Source organism: Suillus bovinus (assembly GCF_016758785.1).
Source record: "Suillus bovinus strain UH-Sbo-P2 chromosome Unknown EDB93scaffold_14, whole genome shotgun sequence".
In the NCBI taxonomy this organism is placed as follows: Eukaryota; Fungi; Basidiomycota; class Agaricomycetes; order Boletales; family Suillaceae; genus Suillus; species Suillus bovinus.
The window spans coordinates 476,298-489,653 of NW_024542070.1; the positions used below are offsets into that span (position 1 = coordinate 476,298).

The following is a 13,356-nucleotide window of genomic DNA, read 5'->3' on the forward strand; positions in this document are numbered from 1 at the left end:
CCTATATGGTAATCTAAACTTTCCCGCGCCACGGGCAAATACAATTGGTCGACCCGCTTTCTAGACCTTCTACCATGGATGTCTCGTACAGTTCGTCTCCAGTCCAAGTCATTGAGATCATGTCGGCCGATACTGAAGACACATCTATCGAGTGTCCTCGAACACCTGAACCAGTCCAGCGTCCACCACCAGAGTCGAGCAATGGCCAGAACCAGCAACCTTCGCTACAAGAAATCCTTCAAATGACATCTACCACAGTCAACTTCATATCAGCGATCACAACACTCTTCCACGAGAGAGGGGAGCAGAATTCTAGCTTCCGAGAAGGTAAAACTCGATGTTCAGAGCGCATATATTCAAGTAGACGCGATCTCCTCATAAACACAGAGCACAGAAGAAAAGTCCTCTTCACCGCGATGAATGCATACGCCTGGGCGAGCGCGAGGATTGCGCACGAACACACAATCGCACGAGACACGCTACAAGCCGAGATTCAGAAACTTTTAGAAGACGAAAAGAATCAAGGCAGGTCATCTCATCCCGTTTTCAAGTCGACATTTGGTATGCACGCCATTTGTATCACCCACTCTAGGCTGTGTCGTTTGCTAGTTACGATTACTAATTATTGTTATTTTTCCCTCAAGATCGTATACGCGCGCGTTTGTCGGAGATGTTTGAGGCCATCAACAACACTGTCGCCAGCTTGACGGGCCTCGGTTGAGACGGGACCTCGTCGTCTGATATGGTGCGCTTCCTGTGTCCATCACGTTAAGTACCTTGTCAACGGCTCTGCTCAATTCGAACTTGTTTTGTTGTATTGTTTTTGAAGGGTTCCACTTGATGGACTAATATATTAATCTGATGATATCCATGCAGCCCTGCAGTGCTGCTAATGGCTCAGCTGATCAAAACCGCTCTATTTGATATCTCGCAGCGGCAATGTTCTGGTAGCACTACTACCCCCGCTGTGAAGTCTGTTTGGATCCATAATCAAGCCGCTCTTGCCGCTTCAGCTTGATCAATGATTGAAAACTTCTACTGCCATCGCATCGCGCAAAGCACATATTATTGTGAATGACTATGCTCAGAGGAGAAATAGCACGATGTCCACTATACTGGGTCATGATTACATAATATCCTGTTACCGAATAATTCTTCTCAACATTGCCACATCATCATGTACATATCAACGTTCCAAAAAAGGCAAATTTTAAGCAATTATTCGAACTTCTTCGCCCAACCCTCCCGACAGCAAGAATACCCACTCAGCCAATAACCAGCCGCAAATCAGCTTTGCCGGCGATAATAATCAGACATGGCCGGCAAAGGCCCACATTGCTCATTCGTCCTTCTCGCCGAGTTTGACATTGATAGTGGTGCCCAGCTCACATACCAGTTTCCTCAGCCGCTAGGAACAGACGAGGGGTAAATTTCCACTTGACTTGACCCGAAAGACGTATTGGTTAACTATTTTATATCAGTTTGCTTGCAAATCTTATGCTTCCAGATGGAGCAGAAAGGCACCTCGAAGATTGGACCATCTTCTTCCTCAACCAGACGCCGTTCAATACCATTGCACCAGTTCTTGCTTTGGAGACGGAATCAAGTGACAACCAGTCAAACGGAGAGGACGACCACCCGGAACTGCTATATGTCCTCAACCTGGTGCGGACGAAGCATGACAAGTCGGTTCGGAGGTGCGTAGGTAGTTTTTGACTCTCTGCACTCCATCCACATGCGTCGCATCGCAGAGGTGCCGTAGTGAAAGCGATGGCTATTTGCACACGACATCCATTTATCCAAATATTTAAGGTATATCTATCCTCGTGTCGCTTGACCGATTACTCACCACGTGCCAGCCTGTTCTCCTCCTCGCACTTGACGACTATTTTGCAAACCCATCCCAAGAATGTCTTACGCGTCTATTTGATGCGATCAACTCGATGAACATCAGTGCTGCGCCTGCACTTACACGATGTGAAAAGCTGATCATGCGCGCCTCAGAGCGCAAAGACATATTTGCGGAGAAGTTCACTCACATACCCCCGTTTCCTCTTAAAGCTGCACACAAGACGACAGGCTCGAATGGCTCACATTCATCTGAAGATGGGGTTCTCATCAATGCTCGCGCACGCTCTACAACAGCTGCCTCTGATCATAATCCTACCCACCAGTCCTCTCCGTCGGACAGTTCGTTCAGCCTTGGTGGGAGTGCAGTATGGGTGAATGATGACAGCGTCATAATTGATAGTCAAGTGGGTGTTGCAATAGGTGCAGGCCCAGGAAGCGTCGGTGGCGCTTCAGCGAGCAGTAACAGTGTTCTCACTAGCCGCGGGCGGCGTAGCACTGATACAAGCTCGAACTCGAGTCACGCTTATAGCGGTGGCGCAATACCTACATCATCCGACACACATTTGCGGCTCGGGGATATCCAAAGATACCCATTTCTTTCAAACAAGCATTGCATACAAAGGACATACTTTGCCAATCAAACTGCCTCTGGCCACCTTTCCTGAGGAAGTCGGAGAGGTGCGTCTCTTGATGACAATGCAATTGATATATAGTTCTGAATACGTGGTTTTTCAAGTATTCCCTAATTCAACTAATACAAACGTTTTCTTCGCCTCTAATCACAATCTCGGGACCACTACACCCACATCTACACACGAATGGAATTCTCACGCACCCAATCACGATTCTCTTTAACGCACTTGTTACTGGCAAACGCATCCTCTTCCTTGGACATAATATTCCTGCCGGACAAGTCGCCAATTACGTCTTATCTGCTTGTGCCCTGGGCTCTGGATGTGGTGCGATACTACGAGGATTCATTGAGCGGTCATTTCCTTACGCAGGACTTGCGGGAGGCGAGGACTGGGTTTCAACGTATGCATCTCCCCACTCTTTCTCGAGGAAAACGTTCAATGATATCTATTTCACAGGCCGGCATACATAGCAGGCGTAACTAATCCTATCTTCGAAACCAGTGCATCCTGGGATCTCTTGATGGATATCGGCACATATCGTGTTGTCGTGCACAAGGACATACATACATCTTTCCCAACAACGATGACACCGCCTGCGCTTGTCAACCCAACGATGCCACGTCCAATAAAGGCGGAAAACTCGACTGGGAGCGAGGACGACATCCAGCGTATCGCGACTCGAGACGGGAAGGATGGGAACCAAAAGAGCGAGTTTGCAGCGAGGCAAGACAACTTGGACAACATGTTCATTGAGGATGTAGGTCTTAGTGCCGTTGTCGCATTGCCTCGATCACGTCGGCAACTAATATTGCTCGGTGTTTAGCTGATTTCGGCAATCACATCGCACTTCGGGGAGACGCTGGTGCGGATGCGATTTACGGAGTACGTCGTGCGCTTTGTTCGGCTAGCGTCGCGGTACGAGGAGCTCGTCATGGGGTCGACGAAGCTTGGATATGGTAGCACACCGTTTACAGACGGGTCCCTAGGCAGCGGTATCGTATTTCCCGACGAGGCAGCTGCATTTAAGGAGCTTACTGCGAACGCAAGTCGGATCGAGGGTTGGCGGAGGAGCAAGTCCTATCAATACTGCGTCCAGGTGTGTAGTTCCTCCCCTAAAGGGTATGAGCCTCAGGAGGTTTTGATCTATTTTCCGTACTGTGCAGGATTTCAAAAAATATCAGGCAACCGCTGCTATCCAGGGATTCGACCTATCTCATCAACTTTTAAGATTGCGGCTGGTGAAGAACTTACCAGACGCGGAAGTCGAGCTCATCGTGCGCTCAATAGCAGACAACTTGCGGACATACGAACAAATGGTTGAAGTGAGCATTCTCACATTCTGGACTGGGGTGATCTATAATTTCTGGTGCAGCTGCTCGCTCACATGCCACCACATGCCGGAGGATTACAACCTCTGAGTTTTTGCCTATTCCACCATCAAGAATCTATTCGGGAAGCCACCGTTGACATTTTCAACGAGCTGCGTCAGAATCCCGTGCGTGGTTTGCTCATCTTTTCATGCCCGTGTAAAATCACTCACTTTTTTGTTCCATAGGTTGGGGTGATTTTTCTGCAAGCTCTAAATCACTTCCAGAGGTATGCCTATGTTCGGCAGGCGCATGCTCGTGAATCACGCAGAAAGGATTCGAGCCATGGTCTGGCCCCGCCACCTCACTTGGTATCACGGACGCCGTCTAACCGTAGTGAAGTCAGCCTAGGGGGGATGTGAGCGCGAAGGAATGTCACCGGTTGCAAGTTCTCGTCTATGCGGACTTACAAAAATAGTTCTTATATTGGCCTGCGTTACATGTACATAATATAATATACAAGTACCTGTGTTGGTCCGAGTGCTGCACCTCTCGAGACCCACCTTCCTGGCATAACCAGTAGGGAAGGGGCGGGACAGGTGCCATCGTCATACGGATGAACCTGCCCCGTGAGTATCTCCTTGAATAGAATGCCAGCGACAGAGAATTTTACTAAGTATAGAACTCTGGTCGTACTCATCTGGAGATGTAGCGTACAGCGCAGCCCAAACAAGCAGTATCAAAAAACATGCGCCTCCAAACATGGCGAGTCCGCCGACTACGTGAGACGCCAGTAAGAGAAAGTGAGCCACCATGAGGACGATGCTCCATAGATAGAGGGCTTTTGGCAGACTAAATACAATGGCGGATGGAAGCATCCCAATGGAGCGTGACTTTGCGGCCCTCAGGTAGCGTGCCTAAAATGGACATGGTCAGCTGAGTTGTTGGGCGTAAGACAAAAGACGGTGCGAACGGCGAATGATGCAGTAGCGTCTTCTAGGCCGTGGTGCTTAAGGAGGAGGATCGACCCTGTGGCGAGGCTCCCAGACGCTGAGAGAATCGCTGGCAAGGCAGATGACAAAGAAGCACGAGATAGGAGGCAAGATAGGATGGTAGCACTATAAAAAGAATGGTCATGATGCGTTCTTAATGTCCGACAATCCAGGCTTCTCACATCGTTATCGGAAATGTCTGTCAGAACTATGAGTTAAAATTTTCCAAAATTATCTGAAATGAGCGCACCCAAACAACTGCCGTGTGCCACTCTGAAATGCATGCGGTCATGAAAATTTGCCACTGGTCGACGAACACCTGTTCGTTTGCAAATAGATCATGGAGTCCAGAAAAGAATCTGTCCGGGATTCCCCATAATGCTAAGTTTGCGATGGTTTTCACCCATTGGTGATCCATATCTTCCTCGGGCGTCATGATTTGTAGCCTATCCAACTGGGCGTATTCTTGCCCATAGTAAGTCAAAAACCGCTGGTTGTCTGCCATGCACCTCAGTATATTTGACAAAGACGATTTGAGCATGTAACAAACCTATTGCGCCCCATAGACGAGCTAGAGTATTCGTGAGCTCGATTCAGGAGAGAATATTGGGATTCCCACCCACCAACAAAACATAATGTGTGCCCATCAAGGGCCCGACCTTGAGGAAAGCGTCAGTGAAGAATATTCAAACCTCTCGACATGTTTCGGACGTACCTCGTTGCAGAGACAGTAGCTGCAACAGTTGGTTACATCTTTCCGCAGTGTATGGAAATGTGGATGATCGTGAGGTCAGCCGGTCTTTACTTCAGAGTTCAGAATACGAGAATCTGTGAATAGTAGAGTAAATACCTGCTACGCCATGAGACATTACGCCGATCAGATCGTCTATCACCTGAGGCGGTATGTGTGCGCATATGTGCATTGGGAAGAATTCGACATGCACCCAGTACAGCCTTTCTAATGCGATATCTGCTGACATGTGAGGATGTATGATGGATTATAATTAGGATACACACCAAGATGGGAGTCAGAGACAATGGTTCCCATGTCAAGGAGTTCTGTGGAAGTTTGTTCAATCCAGAAGATACGCCGGGTATGATGATCTACGAAGTAGTATGCACAGGAGAATGGTGATTCATCAAGCTCTATGAATAGCTCCGACGAGGGCGGTACTATAATTTGCTGCTGGGAGATTGTGTCATCGATGAATTTGAGGCAACCAATGACCTGGTTCTCTGTCTCTTTGGTATGAACATTGGCTTCTGTCACGACGACGTAGTTTGGAAGGCTCGTTTTGAAGTACAACTGGCCCTCCGGATGAGCATATGAGTTCCATTTCAGTTGGATGTTGAGAGAACTTGATGAGGTATTCATTATTGCGCAGATGGACGAACAAATAACGACTAACCTGGGAGCGCTAAGGTATGCTGGGGGTAGGACGGTGTGATAAGAATAGATGCTAAAAAATCAAAGTCAGTGCCATGTATGGGCTTTGATGGGCAAACTTACCTGGGCGACTTGCCATACCGTGCAGTAGCCACTGATGTTGTGGGTCTCAACATCCCCGTCGGAGACTCGGAATGCATAGGAGCTGTTTGGATAGATTCTGAACCGCATCTTGTTTGAGTGTATTGGTTCATCCTGGATATCCTAAAGCACGGAGAATTGTGGTATTCGTTTTATAAACTGAATAGTTGGCTATGCAGTGACAGCAACGTGCGGCCTTCGTTTTAGAATAGTCAGTTGGCTGTACGGTAGAGATCTGGGATCTCAATTGCCGAGGGGTCAACATTAACCAGAAACCAGTGTAGTACTATTACGTGGTGGCCCCCGGAAGCGACCGGTCATTGGCGTCGTGATTTCTCACGGCCTATTTTAGCTAGGTGTATCGTGTACCTTGGCAGACTCGCACTGGCGTCTATGATCTACTAGTGGCGTTTGTTGGACGTAGCTGGCCCTTGATGGGCTTATGCTTCTGATCGCATATGGTCCACTTGGCCAGCAAAGGCTGCTAAAGAACTTACCGTTATCTGCCGCCCTACCCTCATAAAAGCTGTATTTTGTTCCACCGTGCTTTCTCATTCTGCTGCTATGTCGTATCCCGACCCAGAAGATCGCAAGCATGTTAACCCACAACGGTATCTAGTTTTCTACCATATATAATTAATATATCATCTAAATCATCTCAGAAAATCCGACGAAAAACCTATTCGAAAAGTTCACAGATCCAAGGATGTAAAGGATTCTGAGGAGGAATTCGAACTACCTAGGGAATTTGTAGGCAGTTCCTCGAACCACGACAGGTACAATTTTACCCCTGACTTGTAATGCAGAGACTGATTGCAGATCAGGTTCGCAAGTCGTGGAAAGCAGGATGAGCATCTAAGACGAATGCCACAGGCACAAATGCAATCGAGCATCTGGCCAAATCCTCCTACTCAACATTCCAGGTACGTTTGCTTCAGACCAATATACCATACTGCACACTGACAGGGTGTGCAGTATACAGCCACCTCGTCAGGCTGGCAATCATTCACACCATTCACCTGTACAACATGCTCCCGTGCAACATTTCTCTGCACACCACGCTCCTGCACAACATGCTTCCGATCCGTACGCTCTTGCACAACTTGCTCCCGCGCAACACACTTCTGCGCATCATGCTTCTGCTCAACGTCATTCTGCTCATCCTGCTCCCACGCAACACTCCTCCGTACACCACGCTCCTGGCCAACATGCTCCCGCGCAACACTCCTCCGCACACCACGCTCCTGCGCAACATTCCTCCGCACACCACGCCCCTGTCCAACATGCTCCCGCGCAACATTTCTCTGCACACCACGCTCCTGCCCAACATTTCTCCACACACCACGGACCTGCCCAGCATGCTCCCGCGCAACATTTCTCTGCACACCACGCTCCTGCACAACATGCTCCCGCGCAACATTTCTCTGCACACCACGCCCCTGCCCAACATGCTCCCGCGCAACATTTCTCTGCACACCAAGCCCCTGTCCAACATGCTCCCGCGCAACATTTCTCTGCACACCAAGCCCCTGCCCAACATTTCTCCGCACACCACGCTCCTGCTCAATATTATCCCGCGCAACGTCCCCCTGCACAACATGCTCCCGCACAGTACCCACCTGCACAGTACCCCTCAGCTCAGTTTCCTCCCGCACATTACCCACCAGCTCCACCAGGCCGAAGGTGAGCAATGGTTCAGGCTCTAGGTATTCATCATTTGCTGTGTGACTGCTACGAATCCTGTACTACGTCAGATGTAACATTAACGCATTTCCGGTTATTCCAAATATGTACAACAAAGAAAAGTGATGGAACGTTGATTATGATTTGACAAAACTTCACATGTTCCTCAAAGAAATTCATCTCATGTCTACTTAGCGCAATGCAGTGTTTGTCTTCCGAAACTCATAGCCAGTACGTGTTGAGGAATTCTCAAACATTCGCTCGCACAGTATCGAGATCACTACTAAGAACACCCTAGGGCTAGAAGTTAATAGTACTTGCTCGAGCCGACGGTACACCGGATTAATATATATAGTTTCACAGCCTTGAGCCCTGCAGTGGCACTTATTTGGTCACATAGGATGTTCGCTTCAGAATCGTTGCCAATTTCAAGGGCAGTGCTCTAAGCGCTTCAGCCTCCACAGCATCGCTTTGCACACCGTACGTGTGCTCGCGGGTATTTAATTCACCCTTGAGAAACATCAACACACACTGCACAATCCGTGAGATCATCCCCAGACTCTGGCGGCCCTTTGCGATAATTTTGTCTAATCAATCAAACAACAAGGCACGTAGTAATCGAACTTTTGGGCCATATCAAACTACCCCAGACTGTTCCACAGGACCACAGCAAGTAGTACAGCAGTGAGTTGATTGATGCCCAGGACTTTATGCGGACTAATGAACGCTTCGCGCGCTATACCAGTAGTAGACAAAGAGCACTTTCTGCTACGCCATAGTACAAATACCAGTGCTATCCCCCCGTGTCGTCCTTCCTGTATCAAATCTGTTTAAATAACAAGCTCATTTCCAACTGCTCTAACAATGACTTCGATGTCTTACCACGTCACAGAAGCTCTTCTCACTCAGAAGGAGGAGTAAGATGATCCATCCACCTCTGGTATATATTAATCACATCATTTGTTGCTTCCAGGTTTCCAACCGACGTCGACGCAAATGACTCCGACTCGGATCTCTCAGAAGAAGAAGAATATAGTCCAAAGGAGTTAATCCAGGGTCCTTCAAGTTCGACTGATCGGTTCGTTCACTTTATATACGTTTTCGCAAGCGGCGCCCAGGATCTTACACCCGACCGCAGTTTTTCTAAACGCGGACTGCAGAAACCAGATTGTTCTGGACCAAAGAGGGATCCAAAGAAAGACCAGAACAATCCTCCACAGATCTCCCAGTACGTCCGAATATTCTAAGCAATCTAGTCCCATGATAACAAATCGTTACTAAAGGTTCAAGACCAATATACCGCCTCCGCCAAACAAGCCTAACGCAGCTAATTATCCAGCCAGTAACTCAGCTCGCAAGTGACGCATCGTCGAATTGTCTCCTACAGTACTAGTCATATACCATTTTTAATTTTGTTGCATTTTTCCTTCCTGGTTTTATCATCGACGTAGACATCCAATGTTCCATGCCCTATGTTAACCCTATGTTTTCGTAAAGACAATAGTTTCTCTCAAAGCTATGAGACATGTCAGTTAGTGTCAATACAGTATGCAGTGCCAACACTTATTGCCTCTCAACGAGAGCTTGAAGTCTGAGGACTTGAGGGCGGGTGTGCCACTGTGGCGTTCTACTAGTGTACCCATCGCTTGGCATAATTATTAGCACAAGGCTCTTCAGCACGACCAACCATTTGTAGAGGCCTGCGGCAAGTTAAAGATTCAATGAAAACCGGCTTTCCACCATGTTCCCGTCCTTTCGTAGGGTCCGAACCATATATGGACAAGTATCTTGTGACTCAGAGTCTAGCAACAGACAACCTACTACTGATATCTCGTGGAAGAGCGATCAAAAGAATGGGTAATGCCCATCAATGATCGACCAAGTCCTCGGACGCAGAGATATTAAGCAAATTGGCAATAGTCACTATGTCACCTGCAGCCAACACGTTAGTGCCCAAAGCTCCGCGATTTTGCCACAGAAATGGACCGGCGCCATGACAGACCTGCAAGACCCATGCAATAGCAGAAGCGCACACTAAAATGTAGATTTCATCCGCCTGAAAGACCGGACAACAGGCGGATTTTTAGCTCTGAACTAGCATTGTGGTTTGAATCATGCCTATAGATAGAAGGGTTCAGGTATCCGAAATCCACAGCATGAGCTTGCTTCTTCCTGTGATAAGACGTACTCGAACTTTGCGTACAACAGCCTCTGATGAACGCGTAATGTGAAGAGGTCTTGTTAAAGCAAGAACGAGGCAGAGTAAAATGAATCTGGCTCGGTTGAAATCAATATCTGGCAACGATGCAATTAGCTCACTGGCAAGACTCCTGTCACTGTCTCAAACCTTTAAAAATGAAACCCCGAACCACAATCTTATATACCAAAAAGACCCATGCTACCTTTTACGAGCCATAGGTGTCCATGATCGAGGTTCATCAGATCCTTTCAATGCCTCTGCCCAAGGATCCCGTGTCTGCGCTTTTGGTCGTCGATCGGATTCTGGCGATTGCAGTTTTTGTTCTATAGTCACGTTCCGAGACTGCATCTCAACTTCAGAATGGTGGCTGGGTGCTTCTAGTCGTTCCCTAATGGCTCTTTCTGCTTCATCTTTCGCTTCCAGAATCGCTGCATTCAACTTAACCCGTTGTTGACGCGCTAGATCCGCTTGTAATTCCTGTGAAACGATATATAAAAGATTCACGTAAAATCTCAGCATAAGCATCACGTTAAATTAGTGTGCCTCCTACCCCCATGCTCGGCGGATCCGACCTAGTATGCGTCAGCCATGATGACCATTGCACTGCACATAATAAACACGATAAGAACGAGTAAAAAGAGTGATTAACATCAGAAAAAAGAACGTAACAATGAAGGTACAAACCTGGGAGGCGCTTGCCACTAGCAACGTACGCCCACATGTCTTCACTTTTCCTGTATTTCACTGTTCGTTTGGAACGTCCTTCATACATAAAAAGTTACACCATAGTAAGTGGGGACCCGACAGAGGTTCCGTTATAATCGTACCATTGTTCGCGTTTGGATACTCAAAGTACTTGTTCCCTAGACTATCGGATCAAGAGACACAGGGCAAGGATTTGTATCATGGGTACCTTCCATGTCCTTTCCAACAAAATATGTCTATAAAGAACGGTTAGAAGCGGAATGTAGATTGCGGTCTGGGCCTGTCCATCACATACTGGTTTCAATATTCGCTGCCACAAACGCCTCACAATTGACATCGTACGGTAAGCAGCGGCAAGAAAGGAGCAATGAAAATTTGAAACAGCTATAGCCTCTCTTGAGGCACAAACGCCTTCCGAGTTCGGCGAACGGAACTCGTTTGTTTGTAATACTCCAAGTGCCGCGGAGATTAAACCCATAAACAAAAGCGGAGTTTATATTAGTCAGCCCTGGGTTTCGGCAACACAGTTGCCGGGGAGCATGCTGGAGCACGATGTAGGGAGCCGCTCCACACTAGGTAGTAGTACCAGCTCGAATAACTCAGTGAGATGCATTGGATTATTTCTACAAGGGGAAAGAAATTTTCTAGTAATCTCCAAGACCCTCATCGTCATCCAAGTCTCCCTCTTGGATTTCCTTTGCGAGCTCTTTCTCGCGCTCGCGTGCATCCTGCGCCGCAGCAAGCTCCTTGCGGTGTGCATTAAGAGGGTAGCGCATAGCCTGCAAGATCCAAGTATGAGACATGTCTGACGTGGAATTTTCCAACGGAAAACATTACCTTGACACTCTCATTATGCAAATCCAAGCAATATCCAATTCGTCTGCCAAACACATCGCTAGCCTCAGGGCCGTAACCATCCTTCTGGCTTCCGCATTCCATCCAGCCTTTCTCATGGACGATTCGACCTTCAATCACACCGTCCCGAATGGCTTTTCCAACAATATACTCCGCGTCTTCCTCGGAATCAAGGTGGAGTTTCAAGCAGATGTCACGCAACGAGATCCTCGAATATGATAAAGAGAGCCTACGAATACCGGTCTTGATAACGTTTTGCCGGAGCCGGACGATCAGGGTATAAGTCTTGTCAGCCTCGAATTGTGCGGCGTGTTTGTTCAAAGTCGTCTGGAACTCCGATAGGGAGCCTGTCCGAACAGCTAGGGAGATACGTCAGCATTAGCATTGCTTTGGACAGCAGTAAATTTTAATACCCTTCACGATGTCAAAGTAAGCACTCAGGGCTTTTTCTAACACCGGATGCCGGAAAAGACTGCGATCCGGAATATCACCCATTAAAAGTTCAAGCGACCACAAAAAGTTTGTGCACGACCTGATAGAATCCTGGCGCGGTTTTTGCGGCAGGGGCGCGACGGATAGCTTGTTGCAGGTTCGTGTGTGCCGCAGTATAATTCAGTTGCACCGCTTTAATGCGCCCAAGGAAATAGTGGTAGCGAGCATACTGCGGGTTGCCCGCCGAGGCAGGGAAAGTAGTCTTGGACACTAGTTTGTCAGCCTGGTCGTAAAGGTTATAGTGAAGATAACCCCGAAGTAGGCGATTAATCAGCGAGGCTTGCGTGTCATCATCGTGACGAAGGGACGCAGTGCGTTGCGCAGCGAGGAATATTCTGGAAAGTGATAAGTTAGGAGCATGCCAAATTTACTTGGATCTGAACTCACGGACGGGCATCTGCCAGCTCTCCACCGAGCTCATACGATCGCTCCACGGCAAACCATATCTTGGCAGCTATTGGATCCATACTTCTACGGTTCATGGACTGCATTTTGTCAACAGTTTCGTGAGAGAGCTCTATGGACTTGGAGTATGTGTCTTTGGACGTGTGGAGATGATGAATGATGAGCAGACGGAAATAAATCTCGGCTTCTGGTACAGGATCAGAAGTTGGCTTCGATGATGGAGGTGGAGAAGCAATAGCATTTGTCTCTGATGTTGTATCTACTTCCATAGACTGTTCTGCAGGAGGAGCAGGAGGAAGCCATGATAGAAGAGAATTCTTGGCAGCAGAATCTGCACAAAGTTAAGCGGACGATCAGAAGGTGTGAATGCACCACACACCTTTGGGATAATTCTCCTCGATGGCGTCACGTAGAACCTTGTCATTTATGCGCTTTCGCAGCGCAGTAAGTGAACGTAAGACGCGATGAGTGAGACGGGTTTCGAGGTCATTAATAGCACGGTCGATGAGCGCGATGTTAGCTCTAATCTCCTGCGTCGGCGTCGGGCGTTCTGGCTTCTTGTCATCTTTCTTTTCGTCCTTCTTGTCGGTAGCCTTCACCATCTCGACGTCAGGCATGATGCAAAGGATAGTTAATGACGCGGTGACGCGTCCTGTGTTGATGGGTCAGGATTATGTAAGTGTAGGAGAAGGCAATAAATTAT

General features: G+C 48.0%; 6 protein-coding genes across 6 annotated transcripts; 3 read left to right on the plus strand and 3 right to left on the minus strand.

The window, feature by feature from the left end:
• The first annotated feature begins 38 nt into the window (after positions 1–38).
• EDB93DRAFT_1133632 (uncharacterized protein) lies at positions 39–1,171 on the plus strand. The gene is made up of 3 exons (XM_041449048.1): positions 39–327; positions 388–525; positions 645–1,171. Exons 1-3 carry the CDS (start codon positions 75–77, stop codon positions 719–721), a joined length of 468 nt encoding a protein of 155 aa, XP_041309823.1. The 5' UTR covers positions 39–74; the 3' UTR covers positions 722–1,171.
• A 144-nt stretch (positions 1,172–1,315) lies between these two features.
• EDB93DRAFT_1239619 (docking domain of Afi1 for Arf3 in vesicle trafficking-domain-containing protein) lies at positions 1,316–4,215 on the plus strand (the record flags this gene model as incomplete). The annotated part of the gene is made up of 12 exons (XM_041451660.1): positions 1,316–1,425; positions 1,482–1,697; positions 1,752–1,812; positions 1,860–2,250; positions 2,278–2,382; positions 2,438–2,529; positions 2,588–2,886; positions 2,943–3,243; positions 3,310–3,582; positions 3,650–3,808; positions 3,859–3,981; positions 4,042–4,215. The coding sequence occupies 12 exons, from the start codon at positions 1,316–1,318 to the stop codon at positions 4,213–4,215; spliced, it is 2,304 nt and encodes a 767-aa protein (XP_041309824.1).
• Positions 4,216–4,401: 186 nt separating this feature from the next.
• Positions 4,402–6,426, minus strand: EDB93DRAFT_1248481 (uncharacterized protein; the record flags this gene model as incomplete). The annotated part of the gene is made up of 11 exons (XM_041452718.1): positions 4,402–4,710; positions 4,767–4,911; positions 4,968–4,984; positions 5,036–5,283; positions 5,336–5,356; positions 5,409–5,444; positions 5,501–5,584; positions 5,636–5,755; positions 5,803–6,143; positions 6,195–6,245; positions 6,296–6,426. 11 exons carry the CDS (start codon positions 6,424–6,426, stop codon positions 4,402–4,404), a joined length of 1,503 nt encoding a protein of 500 aa, XP_041309825.1.
• Positions 6,427–6,685: 259 nt separating this feature from the next.
• Positions 6,686–8,390, plus strand: EDB93DRAFT_1327159 (uncharacterized protein). The gene is made up of 4 exons (XM_041455075.1): positions 6,686–6,924; positions 6,976–7,089; positions 7,138–7,236; positions 7,289–8,390. The coding sequence occupies exons 1-4, from the start codon at positions 6,878–6,880 to the stop codon at positions 7,998–8,000; spliced, it is 972 nt and encodes a 323-aa protein (XP_041309826.1). The 5' UTR covers positions 6,686–6,877; the 3' UTR covers positions 8,001–8,390.
• A 2,004-nt stretch (positions 8,391–10,394) lies between these two features.
• On the minus strand, positions 10,395–11,238 carry EDB93DRAFT_1102419 (uncharacterized protein; the record flags this gene model as incomplete). Its single annotated transcript, XM_041447202.1, has 6 exons — positions 10,395–10,673; positions 10,747–10,799; positions 10,881–10,958; positions 11,024–11,059; positions 11,110–11,137; positions 11,197–11,238. 6 exons carry the CDS (start codon positions 11,236–11,238, stop codon positions 10,395–10,397), a joined length of 516 nt encoding a protein of 171 aa, XP_041309827.1.
• Positions 11,239–11,545: 307 nt separating this feature from the next.
• Positions 11,546–13,270, minus strand: EDB93DRAFT_1248485 (PCI domain-containing protein; the record flags this gene model as incomplete). Its single annotated transcript, XM_041452719.1, has 6 exons — positions 11,546–11,680; positions 11,739–12,115; positions 12,170–12,335; positions 12,379–12,583; positions 12,636–12,984; positions 13,033–13,270. The coding sequence occupies 6 exons, from the start codon at positions 13,268–13,270 to the stop codon at positions 11,546–11,548; spliced, it is 1,470 nt and encodes a 489-aa protein (XP_041309828.1).
• Between the last annotated feature and the right edge of the window lie 86 nt (positions 13,271–13,356).